At 46.4% G+C, this 23,237-nt stretch overlaps 2 protein-coding genes across 3 annotated transcripts in view; one reads left to right on the plus strand and one right to left on the minus strand.

The window, feature by feature from the left end:
- Window positions 1-2,523: 2,523 nt before the first annotated feature.
- Window positions 2,524-13,275, minus strand: socs7 (suppressor of cytokine signaling 7). Of its 2 annotated transcripts, XM_031563997.2 has the most exons (9): window positions 10,948-13,275; window positions 10,505-10,569; window positions 10,192-10,296; window positions 6,619-6,764; window positions 5,790-5,958; window positions 4,485-4,613; window positions 4,012-4,147; window positions 3,530-3,673; window positions 2,524-3,130 (listed from the first exon to the last, which is right to left on the minus strand). In XM_031563997.2, exons 1-8 carry the CDS (start codon window positions 12,489-12,491, stop codon window positions 3,553-3,555), a joined length of 2,415 nt encoding a protein of 804 aa, XP_031419857.1. In that variant the 5' UTR covers window positions 12,492-13,275; the 3' UTR covers window positions 2,524-3,130; window positions 3,530-3,552. The 2 variants fall into 2 exon arrangements, with proteins under 2 accessions (XP_031419857.1, XP_031419858.1); XM_031563998.2 differs by lacking the exon at window positions 10,192-10,296 and having other exon boundaries at window positions 10,948-13,274.
- Window positions 13,276-16,278: 3,003 nt separating this feature from the next.
- The window catches only part of gpr179 (G protein-coupled receptor 179), a 21,219-nt gene continuing 14,260 nt past the window's right edge, over window positions 16,279-23,237 (plus strand). The window contains exons 1-2 of the mRNA XM_031563859.2: window positions 16,279-18,353; window positions 19,904-20,012. Of these exons, the coding sequence (XP_031419719.1) occupies window positions 17,305-18,353; window positions 19,904-20,012 (1,158 nt within the window). The 5' untranslated portion in view covers window positions 16,279-17,304. The remainder of the gene's footprint in view (window positions 18,354-19,903; window positions 20,013-23,237) is intronic.

A 23,237-nucleotide genomic window follows, 5' to 3' on the forward strand; every position in this document is an offset into this window, starting at 1 on the left:
AGTACCGCCACCACTGGGTGGAGGCTCGTCAGCGCCCACTGCTCATCTCCATCAGCGACTGCAGTCAAGCCCAGTGACTCTTTGGCCTCCTAACAGCCACCTGTCTAAAGGCGCAACACCCTGGAAGGCTTCACGAACACCTGTTGTGAGTTGTCTCTAGAGCCAGGATAGTTAGTGAACACCTTACAATTTGCATCACAGATCACTTGAACATTGATGGAATGAAACCTTCATGATTCATGTAGATATGCCCATGGACCAGGGGTGCACACAACGGATTGTGCGTACACTCTTATTACACCAGGGACCCCTGGGAACCCATGGGCATCCTAAAACAGACTCTTTGTTACGTGCTGAGTATCAGGTGATGGAAAAGCACCTGCTCTGCAAACAAAGGAGGCAGTGACTGCATGTATCTCTGAGCCTAAAGCCGACTGGGATACCTCGACCATGGAGGCCAGGGGATGCTGGAAGGATCCAGTGGTGTAAAAAGGCCAGCGCTGTTTGTTGAGGTGAAATGAACATTTCGGTTGACTGTGCTTAAAAAACTGCGAGTCCCACAATGCACCTGGCTGCACAGTGCAGCCTGCTCGTTGTTTTGAGTGGGAGCACCTGTGAGGGAAAGGTCTCAACAAACATTTCAAAAGAGAGAGACACACACAAAAAGACAAAGGATCTACTCGTGGTGCAACCAGAGGAGCCACTGGTTTTCAAACTAAATGAGCCAACCAGACCAAACGAACAGAGAAAAAATAAAAAATAATTCTGAGTTGGAACGAGTTGTCCCGTTCCTTTGGGATTAGTGCACCAGGCCGTTTTCAAGTTGGGCCAGAGAGTAGACAAAAAACACCTGAGAACTTGACACTGTTACCTTCGCACCAACGGGGACTCGCACCTCTGTGGTGTTTCTCCAGGCTGGGACCAGTTAAGGCCGAGATACGCTTCAATGACTGCGTTACTGTGTGGCCACGCAGTCGCTTCGACGGAGTCGAGAACCTTTAGAAGTTCTCCGTCGGTTGGTGGGTGTCGCAAAGCAATTCACAAGAATATAGTTGGATGTAACCCCTTTGTAAATCACCAACATTTTGATAAGTAAGTGTAATTTAATTACATATTTCATCTCAGTAACTGTAACTGATTAAGTAATTTAATTACCGGTATGTAACTTTGATACATGTAACTAGTTACTCCTCAACCCTTCATATAATATACAACTCCATGTGTATACAGTATATGCAGTTGTAGCACTTTTTAACATCTAGAGGAACATGATGGAGGTTACATTTAAAAGAGAGTTAGTCTTCTGTGCTTTTTCACGGAAATAGTGTTGCTTTGAAGGAACTCATTTAAACACGGAACACACCCCAGCATTGCGCCGACCGACCCATGTTTGCACCTGGGATCTTTCTCATGTTATGAAATTAGCAAATTACCTTTGGGTCATGTGCCAGTCGCGTTGCCCATCAATGAAATTAGGGCCCAAAGTGTGCCCATGCAGCTTTGCTGCTTGGCCCCCAGTTATTCAATTAAAGGAGCAAGTGGTTTGTGTTCTTAAAAATGCTTCTGGATTTACAACGATAATGTTACTCATGATAGTCGTGTCTTTTTTGTCTTTTAGCCTTTTATGTATTTGTTTACAACTCTGGCCCTTTGAATAGCCAACCAATGAATAACAGCTCACTTCAAACAGAGTGAAGATGTGCAGAGGTCAGCGGTCATTATGCCGTAGAGGCATTTACGTGTTTCCCCCCAAAAAAACACTCACTGCTCAATTAAGGACAGTACAGTGACTCAATTCAATTAAAAATTCAACAATATGGCTGAACAGTTGTGCGTATTCCAACATGATGTCTTATTATTTCCAAACCATTGTTTTAGTTTATCTGGGGGGGGGGCGACAGTGGTAGAGTGGTAGACAAGTCGTTTAGTAATCTGAAGGTTGCTAGTTCGATTCCCTGTCGAAGCGTCCTTGAGCAAGACACTGAACCCCTAATTGCTCCTGATGTGCAGTGTGCCATCAGTGTAAATGTAAAATGTGTATACATTGTAAGTCGCACATATGTAAGTCGCTTTGGATAAAAGCGTCTGCTAAATGACTAAATGTAAATGTAATCTGGATCTCATGTACTGTAAGTTGATGCCAAAAGAATACTTGAATGTCTCTGCCACCTGCATACAATCGGATCTACTGTGTATCTGTCTGTAATTGTTATTGTTTATTTTGTATATTGTTATTATGGTCATTGTCTGTTCAGTAAATGCCATGGAGGCATGTTATAAACTTAATGTGTTTATGGGAAAAACTCACATAGTGAATTGATGCTATTGATACTACTACCCAATTGATTTAGATAGAGTCCAGTTTGTGTTCCTTACACAGAGAGAACTTCCATGAGGCATTTGCTTTGAAGCAAAACCATCATTTTCTGCAATAGATAATGTTGGGGTCAAAGTTCATGGGTTCATGAGAGTCACAACCACACACACAAACACCATGGTGCAAATTCAATACTGAAGGCAAAGTTTTTTTTCTAAACCTCTTTTACTGAAAATACTGTTCCTATGACCAGCTGTGACTGCAGAAAAGAGTAGAGTCCGATCCAGTAACATGGATGAGATACAGAAACAGTCTCAGGGTCCACTCCACTCACGGACAAGCAGTGTACTCAGAGAGGAGAAGGAAGGGTTTGCCGTCAAAAACAGGTCATCTCATTTGAAATGGTCCATTTGGCTCATCTCGGAATTAGGTAGCTTACACAGAAACAAGGGTTTTTTTTATCAGAAAAAAAGAACAAAGTCAAAGTTTGTTTTGTTGAGTTGTCCAGTTGTCCGGTTCGCTTCTGCTGGGAAGCCCCATTCTCCAGCTTTGCTTGGTTGTGCAGCACTGTTCGTATGGTATCCCAGCATTCCACCGGCCTCCCTCTCCCTGGGCTTTCCCCCGGTTGCCGTGGCGAGGGAGAGGGACGGACCTTACCGTCGAGTCCCTGAGGAGGAGGAGGAGGAGGAGGACGCCGCTGGAGACCCGGCCCGAGGGAATTGTGGGAGTGGGAAGCAGGTGGTTAACAGGCAGGGCCCAGGCTGTGCTTCACCGGTGGCAGTCCGCCACACCGCGTCTCCGCACAGAGAGTACCTGCAGAAGGGCGTAGAGAGGCTGTGAGACTCCTCACCTAATCCAAGCAAACACCCCCTGATGAACAGTAACATTCGCTGGATGTTTATGGCCTAGCATTGCTCATCGTTGTGCAATAACTGCCAATAATAGAAGTAGAGAGTAGAATAGCTATGTTTGCCATTTCTTTGAAATGAGGAGAATAGATTTAAAGCATCTCCCATTTGTATATTCGTCTCCCATTTCAAAGCATTCCATTGGCTTATTGACATAGGATTTTGGGATACAACGGGGAGAGTACAATATAATCTGAACAAAATGAAGAGCAGCACTCCAGAAGAAGAGTCTCAGTACATTTTTCATGTGACACTGAACTGCAAAGCCAGTTGCTTTTGCGCCCCACACACTTCCAGGACTTACTTGGGTGAGGACCCCTCTGTTGGCTACGTCTGAGGGGCTGCTCCCTGATCGACTCCCATAGCTTGGCGTATTCCCTTGATTGACACGTACATCTCCTCCTCAGAGTCGTAGTAGTAGAACTTCCTCAGGTAGGCAATGAGTGGCCTAGTGAGGGGTATAGCACTGAATAGGTATCTTTGCAGACATCGCATAAGACTTAAAAGCAAACAATATTAAAAGCAGAAGCAACATATCCAAATGGATCGAATTGAACGCACTGGACCCTTTGGGGAATCTTGTTGACGTTGTATTAACATGCCCTTTACTTTCCAATAAGATGACAATGTCAACTAAGATTCATAAACATGAGTGAATAGATACTTGCTCAAAACTAGTAAACACAAAAAAAAGCTTAAAATGGAAAGCACTTAGTTCATGCTGCAGCATAATGGTCCCAAAACGAAGGGGAGCTGAAGACTGATGGGTGGATTGCATGTGCTTACTTGGGCAGTGGGAGCTCCTGGATGTGGTCGATGCGGACCATCTGTCGGATGCAGAAGCGACAGAGGTGCTGAAGGGACTTCACATTGCTGAAGCGGGACACTGGATACAGCAGCTGCACTGGTGTGGGAGGGAGACCTAGGGAGGAAGAACCATCTACTTCAGCGTCTCTGAACTCTCACCTTTGACCCGCAGGGGATTCTGAAGGCCTACCCCACATCGAAGGTACATGGTAATGGTACATATGACACTGGGATTACACAGTACTAACGGAAAATAATTATAATGCTACTAATAATAGTCAATTTAATTTGTATAGCCATATATACAGTATACGCATCCATATATTTACTGTAGCAGAAAGTGCTTTGCACAATAGAGAAACATGGAACAAGTACAAATAGAAGATCAATAGAGTCGGTGCAACGTCATCTAATAAAGTCACCAAGAAATAGTAACCAAAAGAACATCTTACCAGGCACTCTTGACCTCAGGAAGTAGAGAAACTTGCCATTCTTGGAGTGCATGATGGCTCGCTCAATGAACTCTACCACTGAGTGACAGCGGTCCTCAAACTTGGGATGACACCACAGGCTGAAGGTCCCTGAAACACAGGTTAGCCACCAAGAAAAAATATAAACCCTCCCTTTCAGGTTGTTTACCACTCTGAGGAGAGGGCCACACACCTCTGCATTCCGTGCCAACAAAATGATTGTGTGTGCACTTCACCTCTGTAATACTGTGGTGCGTGTGCCTGTGGGTCTGCACACGGGTATAGGACTCTTCAAGTCTATGTGTGTGCATGCGTATAAGAGTGCATTAGCACATGTGCGAGACATATCCTCTGGGTTGCTCCATGCATGTGTCTCTGTGTGGATATTTGTCTTTTCATGTTTGTTTGTGTGTGTGCGTGCGTGTTTGTGTGTATATGTGTGTGTGCATGTGAACATTAATGTGTAGAATGGATTAACAAAAAAAAACACTCTGAGCACTTCTATACATTAAGCCATTTGCATGCCTTACCTTTGCATGTGAGTGTGGGCCTGAGTACTTGAGTGCATGTATACATATATTTTTTTACTTTATGTTATTTTATTTATTTATTTTTTATACTTCATTTCTGAGTTGTTTAATGTGTTTTTTTCATTTATTTTGTCTCTTTTGTTTTGTTATGGTTTGTTTATTTATTGTTCTTCTGTATTATGTAGCCTCAATCAGGGCATTGCTGCAAAAGAGCCCTGTGCTCAGTCAATTTCTCCCTGAATAAACGATGATGATGATGATGATGATGATGATGATGGTACAATTTACATTAATCCACATGCAGGCCTCACCTCTGTAGTGCGTGTTTGTGTGTATATGTGTGTGTGCATGTGAACATTAATGTGTAGAATGGATTAACAAAAAAAACACTCTGAGCACTTCTATACATTAAGCCATTTGCATGCCTTACCTTTGCATGTGAGTGTGGGCCTGAGTACTTGAGTGCATGTATTACTTATATTTTTTTACTTTATGTTATTTTATTTATTTATTTTATTTATTTATTTATTATTTATTTATTTTTATACTTAATTTCTGACTTGTTTAATGTGTTTTTTTTTATTTATTTTGTCTGTTTTGTTTTGTTATGGTTTGTTTATTTATTGTTCTTCTGTACTATGTAGCCTCAATCAGGGCATTGCTGCAAAAGAGCCCTGTGCTCAGTCAATTTCTCCCTGAATAAACAATGATGATGATGATGATGATGATGATGAATTAATCCACATGCAGGCCTCACCTCTGTAGTGCTCCATGCGCGTGTGATGCGTGATACCCTGCGAGCGGAAGCTGAGGCTGAGGATGTAGCGCGGGTCGGAACTGTCCCTCACCAGGAAGGAGCCGTCCGGCTTCCCCTTCAGCTTCATCTCGGCGTCCTCCCAGTTCATGGGGCCCCAGTACCAACCACACTGCAACAGGAGACACATATATTACATACACATCTCAGCGTCCTCCCAGTTCATGGGGCCCCAGTACCAACCACACTGCAACAGGAGACACATATATTACATACACATCTCGGCGTCCTCCCAGTTCATAGGGCCCCAGTACCAACCACACTGCAACAGGAGACACATATATTACATACACATCTCGGCGTCCTCCCAGTTCATGGGGCCCCAGTACCAACCACACTGGTAGACAAACACAACCAATCACAGCCAACGGGGGCCGGTTAAGCGCAGCTTTGTATGCAATCATATAATATACATTATCTCATTTCACTGGGAAACTATTGATGGTTTATGTCCGGATAATTTGATGAATGACCATCTGTGCTAGGCCTATTTACTGGCGTATGCCTGTGTTCAGTGTCGACATGTGTCTACTGCAGCTTGATGGATTAACTGCAGCTTGATGGTGATAAACATGTATTATCATGTATTACGCTGATTCACGGAGAAAAAAAAAAAGACTTTTATTACAGATCAGTGACGTATTACTACAACTAGGCTTCCTTCCTATAGAGGGGGCAAACTCACATATGGAACAGACCAAGTGCATCTTAAATGGATTCCCCTCCCCATGTTACCCCAACCACTACCCCCTGCCACCCCCGGTGTTCTTACCCTCTCGAGCTCCCTCAGGCTGGCAGTGAAGCTGCTGGCGTCGGCTCTCCTGAGGGGGCACAGGATCGGCGGCGGGGGCAGGCGGGGGGCCTGAGGCGTGTCCGAATGCGGGGCTGCGCCGTGAGGCAACACCCGGAGGAAAGCGTCTGAGGAACCCAACGCGAGCAAAGATCAGCCACATATACAAAAAAAAACCTCTCGTGGTTTCCTGTTCTTGTTTTTGTCTAAACTGACTGCACCGGCTGACTAAATAATCAGTAATCTCCGGGCAGGTTAAACCACTAGCAGCATCAGCATGCAGGCACGCCTTCAGAGTGCTACGCGATTAGGAGAGAAGATAAGATTAATCTGATGAGGAGCCATCATTATATCTCAGGCAACTTGAGGGCGAGCCTGTGTGATACTGATGGGGGAAACAGTTGTAAAAGGTTGAAGATAATTGTGTGATAACTCCCTGTCAAAGCTGTTTAAGGAACAGTATGGTGGAAGGAGGTTGGGCATTCAAGTCTGTTAATTGCCCGTGATATAACGGTTCAGACTTAAAAATCTATTTTCTATTTACAAAGTGACATTACATTTTTTAAATTTCATATCAGACATCAAAAGGTACATTCCAAGCATTCAAAATAACATGTTTTTTTCTTTCAATTCCCTCACTTTCTGTTGAAATAAAAAAAAACTAATTAGTTACAAATTCTGAGCACTTCATTTCAAAACCGACATACTTATTCTTGGGCAAGAGCACCACAGTTTTGAAAAGCAGCGCACGAAGAACTTATTTTTATCCCCAATCACATCACATCTCCCTCACAGGAAACAACACCAAATGAACCAGCGAAAAGAGCCGCCATATTGCACTGCGGCATAGTGCCTTGTGCTATTACATCACAGTTGGGTCTCCATATCTGACATGGCTGGTGGCATCTCACGCTGAGCCTGACTGATACGCCAGGCGCTGTGAAAATGTGCCACCGGGGTTGTCAAACAAAATCTCTTGCATTGGTGCAGAGTTCCTTCAACTCCACTGTTTTGAGGGGGAAGATGTCAGTGGCTGTAACCCGTGCAATGCTGTTCAGTACTCGCATAATAGCTTCCCTTCTCCGTGCCTGGAAAAATATATCTTGGAAGAAACGTAGAGTATTTTAGGAATATATCTTGGAAGAAACGTAGAGTATTTTAAGTATGTCTGCAAGTCAGCTAGGGCAGATAGGACAGGCTATAATTAGATATGATGTAGACATTTCCTGTGCCTATGAGGTACTCATAGAAGAACAGGCATTGAAACACAGTTTTAGTATTTGTCACACTCAAAAGCCTCTTCGCTTTTATACCTTCAATGGAAGTTCACATGCATTTTGAAAAGAAGAAAAAAAATTGATCAATCTAGAACTCTTATGGCTTCTAGAGCTTGTCAGCATAAAATAATCCTTGAAGGCTCTACTTCCAACCCTCTGATAGAAGGTACATATTGAACGCTTCAAATGTTTTACGTTTCTTTTCAGCTGTGAAGAATCTGTCAGTCGTACAGCATACTGTCCTGCCCAATATAGGGGTCTGAACGTATGAAAAGGTTTAGCAATTCAAAGAGATGCCTATTGTGTGCTCACGGTGAGTGTCGGAATAAGGAGTGTTTGGAACTCCCCTCCACCCCAGGCCAGTCTTACTGCCCATCCCATGGTGCCCCAGTCTTTCTGCCCATCCCATGGTGCCCCTGTACGGGAGTCTTACCATTGAGGCTGACACTATGCTGGATGGTGACATGGAAGGGAGGAGGAGGAGGAAGAGGCAGGGGGAGAGACTGCAGGGAGGCCCCCACCGCGCTCACTAGGAAAGGCCCAGGCTGCGGCCCACCTATGTCATCTGTAACAGAGCAGGGGTGGGGGGGGGGAGGAGGGGACGGAGACAGAGGCTGAGGGCAGCACGTCCACAAGGGTCTACTGTTCTCTCTCTCTCTCGTCCCAGGCACACACGCCACGTCAGGTCAACGTTTCAAACATGTGACTCTCTGTCTACATTGACATGGATTCCGGGGAATTTGCACCGATCAATTTCACGTGAGGGTTAGGGTTTTTATTTGTGACTAAATCACGCGGTGTTTCGCAAAACTATCCAATTGAAAATCCATGTCTCCTCAACGTTGATCTACGTTAATTGTGCCGTGGAAACGATGGTGAATCGATCCTGTGCGTTTGCACGTCAGGGAAGTGCTGACTTGAATGAATGGCTTAATCATTGGGAAATGAAAGCAAATGCTGGTGTAAATCACTGACAACATTCAAAATGAAAAGCAACAAATGCAATATAAGCACAGATAGCGAAATGGCTAATGGTAATAGCCTATATACAGGCTATCTAGCCTAATTCTATCAGACTTCCTTGTCATGTATCTACCCTTAAGTGTCAAGAATAGTGTCTATGTTTGTTGATTTTGCATAGCTGAGGACTGTGTGCAGGTATGTGTTTTGGTTTACAAGCTGCTGTGCCCAAAATCTGCATGTGCCCACACACACACACTGACACACACACACACCGACACACACACACACAGAGCTTTACTGAGAGGCTTAGCGGGGCTTACAGCAATGGCAAATCACCAGGTGAGCCAACTCCCAAACAAGCAGATGAAAATAATACACCACGCCATCCTGTGTGCCGTCATAACATCTCCAAACACTCACAGAGGAAAAAAACACCCGCTCAATCTCCATCCCAGCCTCACAACACTGCATGTCACACGCCACCACTTTCAATTAACCCTGCAATCCACAATCCTTGAGTAACAGAGAGTCAGACTAAAACCAGCTTCTGCCACACATGCACTTGGCTTGCAAGTGAGAACACAAGATGAGAGAGCTAATCCTCTTTCCTGGTCGACCACATGCTCTCTCTCTCCCCCCCCCCCCCACCCACCCACAAGGGCTCTATCTCACATAGTATGTTCTCTGTGCTGTCTCAACACATCACAGGGGCCATAATCTGATTTTGAAATGAGCATGCTTGAAGTCAATTTCTGGAAAATTCCGACTCCGAAACAAAATCTGCACTCCCCGACTGACTGCTGTCAGCCAAAACGCGCATAGCTCCTGATGTATGGCGTGTACTGGAGATGTGTTTATCATTTGCGCTTTGAGGAGGATACAAAAAAAGAAAATAAGTAGTAGAGAAAGTGTGGGGAGGCAGCAACGGGGTTGCCTGGGTTACGCTGTCTCAATTTGCCATACCTCCAAATGGCTGCATGGAAATGGGTCGAGAGTGAAACAGCCGAAAAGAAAACAGAAGACAAAAAAGGATGGAATGAAGGCAAGCTATGATACTAGCATACCGTGTGGAGAGATTGAATATAAAGAGAGTAACAGTCTCAGAACAATCAAGTATGTTTAGGTGCGATAGAAGTCAGAATATCAAGAACAGCCAGAGAGAGAGAGAAAGAGAGAGAGAGAGAAAGAGAGAGATGAATCCAGCATGACAAAAGGTATGAAGATGACAGAGAAAAAAAATCAGAAGGCACATGTGGGTGTGTGGAGGAAGACATGCAGAGAGAAAAGGAGAAACAGTGACAGATAGGGACAGTACCTAGGAGACTGAGACTTCGGCGTGGTGGAGGAGGTGGAGTGGGGGGGTGCGGGGAGTTTACCCCTCTCCGAGAGATATCCACATCCACCAGAGATACAGTCTCCCCTGGAAAAGTTTCAATCAGAAAGTGATCACCGACGAAAGAGAGAGAGAGAGAGATAAAGAGAAGAAAAAAGGGACAGCATAGTTAGAAAAGAAAAGAAAAGACAAAAAGGCAGAAGACCCATCCAACTCGTGACTCAAATGCCTTTTTCATCTTCCAGCAACTGTGTGCTTCCTGGTTGCTTGACTTATTATATAAATGTCCCCTTACCTGTAAAACCTGGAGTGAAAGAGGCAGCAGAGAACGTACTTTGGGCCCTGGTCAGAGTAGCTTGGCTGAAAGGACACACCAGGTTACAGCATGAGCACCCAGTGCAGTGTGCAGTTATTATACTGACATGTGCTACCATGACTTCAATAACATTGATTAGCAAACAGGAAGGACTAAGCTTGACCATTGCTGACTACAGACAACATCACACAACCTAACAGTGGTTACACTGAACTGCTTATTCTCTTTTCAGAAAAAAAGCATATTTAGAGAACCCCTCAAAACACCCGTGAGGCCTAAAATATCGATGGGTTACATTCCTATGAATTAGGATTGGCACACCAAATCAATATATTCTGGTTATTATCACAACTAACCTCATGCTTGGATTGATATAGTGTGTTATAGGAGAAAGTTACCTAATCTCAGATCCTAAAATATACCTGCTAGTATCGTGCTCCCCTCCACTCGCTCCGGACATGTCCATCAAACTCCCAGCAGAAGATATGGAGTAAGTCACCGATGGTCTTTTGTCCAGCAGGTTGTTAGAGCCACTGCAACTTTTAGTTCTGAAAAGTTTACTCAGACGAATTTTCAGTGATCCTTTTCTGGACTTGCCGGGTGTTTTTTCATTGCCACCACTTGCTCCTCGGCTGGCAAGCATTCGAGGTACACTGACGCTTCTCTCTGACCGTCGCACGGGGCTCGATTTCTGGCTAGGACGGTTCTGACAGGATTCCACAGGAGGAGCTCCAGGTGGTGCTGGTGCCTCCACTGACAGCTCCGTGTCACTGGGGCTGGCCTTGGGTCTGGGGTTCACGGTGTTTTGTAGTAGACAACACACCTGTGTGTCGCGACAAGCTGCTGAGCAATTCCCCTCAGAGCGCGCCTCTCCCTGTCCCGTGAGCCCCGCGGGGCAGCAACTGAGAGCGAACGCACCTGACATCTTCTCCACCAGGTCTGTTTTTCCTTGTAGCATGAAGGCCCTTTCTTTCTCCTGGCTCTCGGAGTCACTTGGGGAACACGCACTGATGCCCAAGCCATTGACCTCCTCCGATCCAAGTCCCTCCAGCACCAGTAGTGCATCGCTAGTCTCGGTTGGGTCATCTCCCTGCCCCATTCCCGCAGCTGCTGACCCAAGTACGCTCTGACACGAACAGTGCGGCAATTCCCCGTCCTTGAACAATAGTTCGGAGACTGGAGCCACCCTCAGTTTCCCGAATCTCTTTGCCAGTTCGAAAACAGGACCCTCGGGGAATTGTATGTTCGTGTCCGTTGCTGTACATCCCCATTTGGATTCAATCATAGCAAGAGGGTTGGACGTATCAAGAGATGACCAGTCTGGTTTGTCTGTAATCAGCCGATGTCGGTGGCACAATTCACTGCCCTCGGTATCCGCGGCAACTGTGGATGATTTCATCTGGGGAAGCAGAGCCCATCTAGCACACTGCTGAGCATCCACGCTAACCGTATTGTTATTGATGCCACTGTTTGAGTCGGAGGAAAACCCGGATAACTGATCATCGCCAGCATGAGCCCTTGTTTGATATTTTTCATCTGAATTGTGTTCTGGTATACCGCCATCGTCCCTGGTTATGTTCCGAAAGACCAGCAGCTGAGGCCGCATATTCCCTCTGTGGGCAAACTCGTAAGCCTGGGCCTCGGTAGAACCGTGGGGAGGAGGCGGAACAGACACCCCCGGTCTAGTCGCCATCACTCCAGTGTCAGGTGCCTCCGTCCCGCTGGGTTGCTGTGCATTGTTCAGAGCGGAGATATGGTTATGCCGAGCGAGATTTGTCGAATGATTTTGTGAGCATTCAAACTCACCTTTCAAATTACTATGACCCAAGACCTCTTGCCCGAACCCAGCAACCACTCCGCCGCTAGACGATAAATTCCCATTCTCATCATCCAAGCGGTCATCCTCGGCCGCGGAGACCAGGCGCATCAAGACAAAATCTGGAGACATATCTCGTGCGTTGTTCATTATTATTCCTCAGTTTGCAGAAGGAATTTTCAGTATTACGGTTTCACATCGCTTCGTCGGCTGTCTTCACGGCAACATTAGTGTAATCCGCTTGCTACCCTAAATACACAATCCGTCTCGAGCCAACACATAAATTAAACTATTTAAAGCGTTTTCTCGACATTGCTGAAGCCAGCCTGACCGACCACAATTACGAACGACAAACACGCAAACGAAATGTCCAGGCTCTTAAATTCGCGACGGCCCACTGGGGTCATGTAAAACGCTCCATTTAAGAGAATGGCAGCCTCGCACGTCTCAACTCATACATTACTGTCTCTACAGCATACACTGAGGCCCCACCCGCTCGCTCACTTCCGCAAATGCGATGCGTTTGTGTTCGTTTCCCAACTCCCTGCTGCCCAGTGGTCCATATGATATTTCAGCGACGTGCTCGGTGATACAGCCTACATGCACAACTAGAGCGAAACATCGCCTTGTCACAGTCAGCATATCACTGGCCTATTTCTTGTGGAAGTGTACATTTTATGTAAGACTTGAGGTGCATTTCTTTTTTACACATTCAATGGTGTTCTTTTTTCTTAAAGTTCCTTTTTATTCATGTGCACTCAAATCGTAATGTGTAGGCCTAATTACCCTGTAGCCCCCAACTATATCTGGTTTGTAGTCTACCACCACATAAATTGTTTGCCTTCATGTAGCTTACTTGCAGATATGCACGGGCGGTGTTGCTGACATCGCTTCTAGGATCTGTCATATTGTTGTTTAAAAAAAAAAAAAATATTTAGAAGTTAGTTGTATTTTTTTAAGGGTTTACTTTGTCATTTGAAGTCCTCATGTCGGCACATCCCCGTACAAGACCTAAAGCCTATGCCGGACACCAACTGCATTATTCTTAGCTGTAGGCCTATTGTATTAAAAGGATCCCATTTAAACAACTTCTTAATTTTGTTTGTGTATGACTGTGTATGCTTCCTACGCCAGGAGGTTCAGCCTAGCAACCGGTCACGGTTGAGTGCTCACAGTTTTGTGCTCTGTTAGTCAGGCTTGCTCCATTATTATTTCAATAAATATAGCCTAGTCTGGAGTCATGTTGGGAACCTCACCAGCAGGCGTCGCTCCATGCGCAGCTATTTGATCCAGTCTTGAGACGGCGAAAGCCGTCCGTTACTTTTGTGTGTTGTAATGCCATTTGAGTGTCTTATAGGCTTATCTATTCTTGTTGGCACAATATCGTTGCTTTTGCGCAGTTTGTTAATGCAGACCATTTTTTTCAGACATTTAAAAAAACATATATAATTAAATGTGACTTCCATTAAAGCTCTAAATAACACCCATATATTACTGATACCCAAACCAATTAGATTAGAAGTTACATCCCAGCTGGCTCAATTCACTATGCAAAGACTGTCAGAGGAAATGTGGCTGGTTGTTGATTTCAGACAGGAAGGAATTCATTTCATCCAGAAATCCAACCTGAAATGATAAGGGATGTGATAAAGAAGAGGGAGATTCACTGGTTAATCTTTCTTTCATTGCCCAGGTGACAAATGTTGTTTGTGTGTCTCTGCAATTACCACTGTTTTCACGAGGGGATAGCCATGTATATAATGTATGAGTCCCGCAGTCACACATCGAAACACAGAGAATGTTCATGTGTAAATATACACACACACAGACACACACACACACACACACACACACACACACACACACACACACACACGCACGCACACACACACACACTTTAAAATGTATCATCTCTCTTTCTCTCTCTTTCTCTCTCTCACTCTATGTGTGTGTCTCTCTTCCCTCCTCCCTACACAGAGGTAGGTGACTGTAGGGGGGTGTTGTAGCCGAGAAATGAACGGCTGGTCCTCTGAGCCCTGTTGCTATGGCACCAAAACAGGGATTCGCCTGCGCCGCCCAGAGTTGCCTGCTCCATCACTGCCAGAGAGCGGGAGGAGGAACTACAGTCTTTGGTCTCTCTTTTCCTTTCCTTTTCTTTTCTTTTCTCTCGCTCACCCTTTTTCTTCTCCTCCTCTGTATAGTTTGTGCATTCCTATGGTGTCCAGACGGAGCGTGATAGTGTGTTTTTCCCCTCCCCTCCCCTGCAGTTCCGTCGCCTCTATGAATCGATTCTCCTGAGTGTAAGTGTGGGATCAGCTGGGGTTCTGAGAAGGCCATTAGAGTCATATTTAAGCCTTCAGGCTACATATAAATGTGTGCATCCCCCACCCGCACACATGCCACAGACATATCAAGACCTGCACACACATTTATGCATCCGCAGATACACACACACACACACACACACACACACACACACACACACACACACACACACACTACCACATACACTCATCAAGACCTGCACACTCATTTATGCATTCACAGATACACACACACACACACACACACACTACCACATACACTCATCAAGACCTGCACACTCATTTATGCATTCACAGATACAAACACACACACACACACACACACACACACTACCACATACACTCATCAAGACCTGCACACTCATTTATGCATCCGCAGATACACACACACACACACACACACACACACACACACACTACCACATACACTCATCAAGACCTGCACACTCATTTATGCATTCACAGATACACACACACACACACACACACACACACACACACACACTACCACATACACTCATCAAGACCTGCACACTCATTTATGCATTCACAGATACACACACACTACCACATACACTCATCAAGACCTGCACACTCATTTATGCATTCACAGATACAAACACACACACACACACACACACACACACACTACCACATACACTCATCAAGACCTGCACACTCATTTATGCATTCACAGATACACACACACACACACACACACACACACACACACACACACCACACACACACACACACACACACACACACACACACACTACCACATACAATCATCACGACCTGCACACTCATTTATGCATTGACACATACAGACACACGCTCACACACATTTATGCAATCCCAGATACACACACATACACCTACACACACACACACACACACACACACACACGCACGCACACACACACACACACACACACACACACACACACACACACACACACACACACACACACACACACACACACACACACACACACACACACACACACACACACACCCTATGACATACACTCATGAAGACCTGCACACACATTTATGCGTGCACACACACACACTAATGCACATATGCACACCCATGCAGAAAGGGCATAGAAAGAGCACTTCTTGACCCAGCTGGAGAGAGAGAGAGAGAGAGAGAGAGGGAGAGAGGGAGAGGCGGGTTAATCCTGAGAGTGACGGGTTGCTGATGCCCCAAACAGAGGAAGATTAACCCTCCTGCATCACACTCAGAGCACACACACACACACAGGGGAACTATGTGATGCACACACAAACACACGTGCCGGATCACACATAAATATATGGAGACTATCTGACTTTCTCTCTCTCTCTCATACACATACACACATACACACACACACACACACACACACACACACACACACACACACACACACACACACACACACCGCTACTCCGTTCTGCTAACAGATGTGCCACTCTCATCACCCGCTGCGACTGTTACATGAGCATCTCGGCTAAAGAGGGATGAGGCAGATATGGCCAGGGCGAGAGATGGAGAGAGAGAGAGAAAATCATAGTATGAGCGAGAATCATAGAACGAGGGAGGGAGGGATGGAGGGATGAGAGAGAGACGGCGAGAGAGGGAAAGAGAGGGAGGGTGAAGGAGAGAGAGAGAGTGTCAGCAGCAAAAGGCTGGGAAGCTGCAGAGTGTAATAGAGAGAGAGATAGAGATGTTTTGCAGAGGAGCGACATGCTGTGCAGGGGGGAAAGCAGACAGCTGAAAGAGAGGTTGTTTTTATGCCATTGTTTTTAGGTGTCTCTCGCCCTCACAGTCTCTCTCTCTCCTCTCCCAGCCAGCAGCGTTTGAAACTTTAGGGGGGCTCCCTCTTTAATGGTACGTCAAAGGGAGGAGGAGGAGGAGGAGGAGAAGGAGGAGGAGGAGGAGGGCGACTTGTGGATCTCCGCATTCATAATCTCCCTGGTTTATCCACCCCCCCTCCTGCCCGGCACTCACAGGGGATCGGCACACGAAAGGGGTGGTGGTGGGGGTGCGTTGCCGCGGGAGACTATTTGACAGACAGACCAGAGACGGGAGCAGGAGCGGGGAGGCTCTGATACAGGTGGTGCACTGCAACTCGGGATCTTTCTCTCGTTCGCACGCTCCCCTCCTCTTTCTCATTCACTTTTTTTTTATCAATTCCCCCCGTGGGGACCGGCATCCAGTCTCAGCGCCGCCGGTAAGGACGCCACTGAGGAGAACCTCAGGATTAGTTGTTGTTTTTGTCTTTCCTCTGCAGCTGATGCAGATGTTTTTAGATGAGAGGTGGGCGAGCGAATATTAGGTGCGTCACTTTAAAAACAGCAAGCAGGGGAACAGACCACCTTACTGCGCGAGTGACCACGGCAGTGTCCACCTGCTGGATTTGGACCCGGAACGCATGCCTGCTGCTGAGAGAGAAGAGGAGGAGAGACGAAGGAGAGCGGGACAAGAGGGGGATGTGAGAGATCCCGGGGCAAGAATGAGAGTTGATGAGATGAGAGAAAAGAGTGCCATTTTCTGACTGGATTTACAAGCTGAGGAGAGTAGCTGTGAGGTAAATAAACAGGGTCAACTTGGAAGAGAGAGGTCACTGTGCTGAGCTGTTGTCGTGACGATGGGATGTCCTGTGCCAATACAGCTGCTGTTGACGCTGTTGCTACTGCTGTTGCTGTTCCAGCTGCCAGGGCACCTGGGGCAGGTCAGTCCATCTCTGCCCCCGGGATCGACTGCCTCCCTGCTGCTCACCTCCCCCCTTCCCCCCACCAAAGAAGCGAAAGACGGTGTTCCCCCCAACACCACGTCCAGTCCAAGCATGGCCACCAGCACTGGGGGTGAGCTGGACGAGGAGGAGGAGGAGGAGGAGGAGGTGGTGGAGGAGGAAGAAGACTGGTCCCCAGCGGAGGCGTATCTTAATACGGGCGACGCTGCCACTCTGGCTTCATCTGCCTGCCCCCGGTCGTACCGTCTGCCTCCACAGCGAGGCGGCCTGCCCCTGGACCTGGGCCCGCTCCTGCGCCCCGTGACCACGTCGCTGGCCAACGCCGCTAACTTCCTCAACCTGATCTTCCAGGCCAGCGAGCTGCGGGAGATCAGCATCCGCGAGGACCTGGAGTGGTACCACGCGCTGGCGCGCTCGCTGCTGGAGGGCGACCGCCCCGGCCTGGTGCGCCGCGCCCTGCTCACCTTCGACGCCGACCCGCTCGCCCTGCGTCCCCAGCTGGTCCTCCGCGCCTCCCGCGGCCCCCAGAGCTTCCGCCGCCGCGGCCTCCCCTTCTTCTCCTCCTCCTCCTCCTCCTCCTCCTCCTCCTCCTCGCCGCCGGGGACGCTGCCCCGGGAGATCCTCCTGCAGGACTTCACCGGCGCCTGGGAGAGTCTCCACCCGCCGCCCCCGGCTCCCGACGACAGCTGGTTCATGGCTCTGAAGTTCGCCGCGCCGCCGCAGGTCCTCGCCGCCCTGAGCAAGCGGTCGCTCGTCAATGACCTGCTGACCCTGGAGACACCCAAGTGGGCGCGCGGGGACAGCTACGTCACCAACAGCAGTGGCGTGCGCTGGGCCGACGCGCCCTTCCTGGAGTGTGAAGACGGCCGCTTCCTGCCCGGCTGGTTGATGACGCTCACTATGCCTTTTTACGGCCTCAAGCCTGACCTCAGCCCTGAGTTTAGGTGAGTTTGTTTCTACTTGTAAACCTCAGCTGTATGTAACAATGTAGTTACATACAGCTGAGTAGTATTAGTATTAGTATTAGTATAGTATTAGTCTTATCAGTGCCGTTGTCATCATAACTGGAATTCGACCATTTTTTTCCAGACACAATTTACATCCCTGTCGTTTCCCATTAAGCTAAGCTGCCCAGATATTGTCCAATTTATTCAGCTGGAAGGAAAATGATTGTTAAACAAGCAATGTTACCTCTCTGCACACTGGAAAATGTTCCACGCAATCGATCATCATGATCACATCACTTACAGTGTGATCATTTTAAACTGGCCCAGATGCCCACAGCAGCCTTCAGTCTCACCAGTGCCTCCTCCCAGTAATCTAAGCTCATATACACCTCCTGGCCTTCAGTCTCACCAGTGCCTCCTCACACCTCCTGCACCTCTGCTTGTAGACCTCCTCCAGTTCACCCCCCTGAGTCTGTCAGCCAGGAAGTTGCCTCTCTTCTCTGCCTCCATGTCTAGTCATTGTGAAGAAAACTGAAGTGGGCTCCAGCAGTGCATTGATTAAATGATCTACAAAAGCCAAGAAAGAAATGATACATTACAAAGGCATTGGCAGCACATTGAAACAGAATTGAGACTCTATTGAGACTCTATTGAGACAGTTTCTGGCATAGTAACAGGTGCTTGAGTGAATCGACTTTTAGCTGTGGGGAGTGTAAGAGAATGCAACCACTGGACAATATGCAACAGCAATATTTTTGTTAAACAAGGATATGGAAATGAAATGGAAACTAGTATGACTCCTTCATGATTTATGCATGTAGTTCATATCTAACTTAATGGTGACATGTAGTTCATATCTAACTTAATGGTGACATGTAGTTCATATCTAACTTAATGGTGACATGTAGTTCATATCTAACTTAATGGTGACATGTAGTTCATATCTAACTTAATGGTGACATGTAGTTCATATCTAACTTAATGGTGACATGTAGTTCATATCTAACTTAATGGTGACATGTAGTTCATATCTAACTTAATGGTGACATGTAGTTCATATCTAACTTAATGGTGACATGTAGTTCATATCTTACTTAATGGTGACATGTAGTTCATATCTTACTTAATGGTGACATGTAGTTCATATCTAACTTAATGGTGACATGTAGTTCATATCTTACTTAATGGTGACATGTAGTTCATATCTTACTTAATGGTGACATGTAGTTCATATCTTACTTAATGGTGACATGTAGTTCATATCTTGACATGTTTCATTGATTGAATGAACAGAGACCCAAGAGGCGTCATGTTGAAGTACGATGTGGTATGATGTGTCATGATGCTTTTTCATGGAGTTGTCGATGAGGACTTACACTGCAATTAGAGATAGGTTTGTCACTTCACACTTCTAGTCTCTGACTTGTCGCTTCCAGTCTTTGACGTTTTCCATCTGTCTGTCTTACTCTGTCTGTCTGTCTGTCTGTCTGTCTGTCTGTCTGTCTGTCTGTCTGTCTGTCTGCCTGGGCTGTAAATGTCTGTGTCAGAGGTGTGATTCGCGTGGATGTCAATATTCAGGGCTACGATATTGACCAGTGTGCCGTAGGGGACGTGTGGTTCGCCGACACCCACGTGTGCAACCGCACCAGCATGGTGGTAAGTTCCATTTGGTCTCCCTCTGCGTTTTGTGCATCGGTCCTCATTCCATTTGATTCAGTGCCACATGCTCTGGGCCACTGTGTGTGTGTGTGTGTGTGTGTGTGTGTGTGTGTGTGTGTGTGTGTGTGTGTGTGTGTAATGAACTAAGGGAGAGAGAGAGAGCGATGATCCGACAAATTGCAACGCAGGCCAGCCAGTTCAGAGAGTTCACAAACATTCAATTTACTAATCAAAATTCTGCAGGGCTGAGCCGCTACCTTGGGCTCAATTAGCGAAATGATTTTTTTTTTTTGAGTTTCTGACTACCTGACAGTGTTTCAGTGAAATTGACTTCAATCCTGTCTTCCAATTAAATTGATCTGTCTCCTACCTACATGCAATGGAGAGAGCTGGCACAGAGAGGTAACTAAACCCAACAGAAATGCAGCTGTCTGGTGTACGGGGCTTTTGGAAATCAAAGCTAAAGACCAGAGATGAGGGGCTGACCACTCAGTCCTTTCACTGTCGCCCACAGATACGGAGATGTGGCGGAGGGTAAGAGCAGTCTCGTGTGACAGAACGCATGCCGTTGACATGGTGACAGGGTTCCACTGAGGGTTATACACTAGCCAAGGTTATACTCACACACAGGCCTCTTACACAAGCCAAGGTTATACTCACACGCAGGCCTTATACACAAGCCTAGGTTATACTCACACGCAGGCCTTATACACAAGCCTAGGTTATACTCACACACAGGCCTTATACACAAGCCTAGGTTATACTCACACACAGGCCTCCTACACAAGCCTAGGTTATACTCACACACAGGCCTTATACACAAGCCAAGGTTATACTCACACGCAGGCCTTATACACAAGCCTAGGTTATACTCACACACAGGCCTTATACACAAGCCTAGGTTATACTCACACACAGGCCTTATACACAAGCCTAGGTTATACTCACACACAGGTTTTATACACAAGCCTAGGTTATACTCACATGCAGGCCTTATACACAAGCCAAGGTTATACTCACACACAGGCCTTATACACAAGCCTAGGTTATACTCACACACAGGCCTCTTACACAAGCCTAGGTTATACTCACACACAGGCCTCTTACACAAGCCTAGGTTATACTCACACACAGGCCTTATACACAAGCCTAGGTTATACTCACACACAGGCCTTATACACAAGCCTAGGTTATACTCACACGCAGGCCTTATACACAAGCCTAGGTTATACTCACACACAGGCCTTATACAGGATCAGCGACGGGGTGGAAACATCAGGCAAGCGTGGTGTCACACATGCTGCATGTACCTGAGATGGTCACCTGGGGGGGTTATGTTTAAAAGTTATTTCAAGGACATACAGTATATGGGCTTCTTGGTTAAACTAACCTTTTTGTCTGAGGGCACAATCTGTAAAATAACATGTGGAGTTAGTATTTTAGATGATACAAGTATATGTGGTGGGCAGGAAATATTTCTCAGTGGGTGATATAAGATTTAAAATAAAACAAAAACAAGTATCTTTCATTCAACGATAAATTGCCATCTTCCACCCTGTTTGCTCTTCAAGGTGTCTCCTGTTTTAAGGCACACTATTTGTTCTGGTTCAACGTGGAGGAGGCCTTTTGAATCAAAGCTGTTTTGTGATGCAATATAATTCTCAAGGCCTTTCCAGGAATAATGTCTTTATATCAAGCTACACAGGGGTATTAAATTCCTCAATCTCTTTAACCACCTCCTTGAACCCAGCCTGTTACAGTCATCCACAATCCCTTCATCCCTCTCTCCATACTACCAGCCTCTCTCTCTCTCTCTCCTTCAGTGTGCTTCGTTCTCTCTTCATCTTCCCCCCAGACCTGCGCCTGCCCACACCATACCCAATCCTGTCTCTCATTCTCAAAGATATCTGTCCAGGGATGGCACAGGAATGATCGTCTGGATTAAGGTCATAATCCAGTGATGCTGACATCCCTTGCAGCATCCCCCACCACGATGCTCATCTGGCAGACTTCCTGACTAGCAGAGCAGCACCCCCACCCATATGGAAAAAGACTGTAAAATTCATATATGATCTTTTTTTAGTATAGTTAACATTCGTTATTATGGCACCTACAGTGACAAAGTGTCTACTATTTGTTAATATGTTACTTCTAAACTATATGTTTTATAAATGGCCCTGCATTTTGAAGGGCGTTTTGCCATTTTAGTATGAAAGGTTTATCCAAATGCAACTTGTACAAGTATTGCCCCAGTCCAATGCACTCACAAAATCAATCAGCTGTTGCCTGGAATTTCTTTTGATTATTTGTACATGAATTGGTTGTAAAGGTGTGCTATGCATGACTGTGTTGCCTACCTTGTTGATAAGTTCTGCAGTGCCTGCGGTGTTATCCAATGTGCGTGTCTGAGTGAGAGGTTCAGAGGCAAAAGCTTCTGGGAGGGCGGGGGGGGGGGGGGGTAGAGATCATTAGAGTGCTCAGGACAAGACCGTAAGCACGGCAAGGCTTGGAAGAGGACATTACCTTTACCACGTTATCAGAGCAATGAGCAGTATTAGAGGTTACCAGTATTAGAGGTTGTCTTTTATCAGAATGGCAAGTAATCTACCGCCTCACATAAATGTACTTCATCCCATCATTCCTGAAAGGGAAAGCTTGATGTTACCTGATGGTGTGTGTGTGTGTGTGTGTGTGGGTGGGTGTGTGTGTGTGTGTGTGTGTGTGTGTGTGTATGTGTGTGTGTGTGTGTGTCTTTGGTGGGGGATTTCCCTGTGCAAAGATGCAAGTGATAAAGCTCTTTCAATAGAGGTATTACTGGTCCATTTACGTTTTAACGTAGATTAACACAGACACAGTGTGTGTGAGAGAGAGAGAGAGAGAGTGAGAGGGAGAGAGAGAGAGAGGGAGAGAGAGAGAGGGAAAGCGAGATAGAGAGGGAGCGAGAGAGAGAAGAGGGAGAGAGAGAGGGGGAGTGAGAGGGAGAGAGAGAGGGAGAGAGAGAGAGAGAGAGAGAGAGAGTATGTCTGCAGCTCTTGTCCAGGGTTGATGTAATTAACCGTGTGCAGACAGAGCATGCGTGAAGCTCCCCTGGATGAACTGGATTAGGGTCCCATTCAGTTAAATGTGCAGAGATAGAATTGCACCGTTGAGAATCTAGTTACCCCAAGCAGACAGCCACTGTGTAAGTGTAAGCGGAGCTAACGTTACCATAAGCCTGAGGTT

Source organism: Clupea harengus, chromosome 26 (genome assembly GCF_900700415.2).
Source record: "Clupea harengus chromosome 26, Ch_v2.0.2, whole genome shotgun sequence".
Lineage (NCBI taxonomy): Eukaryota > Metazoa > Chordata > Actinopteri > Clupeiformes > Clupeidae > Clupea > Clupea harengus.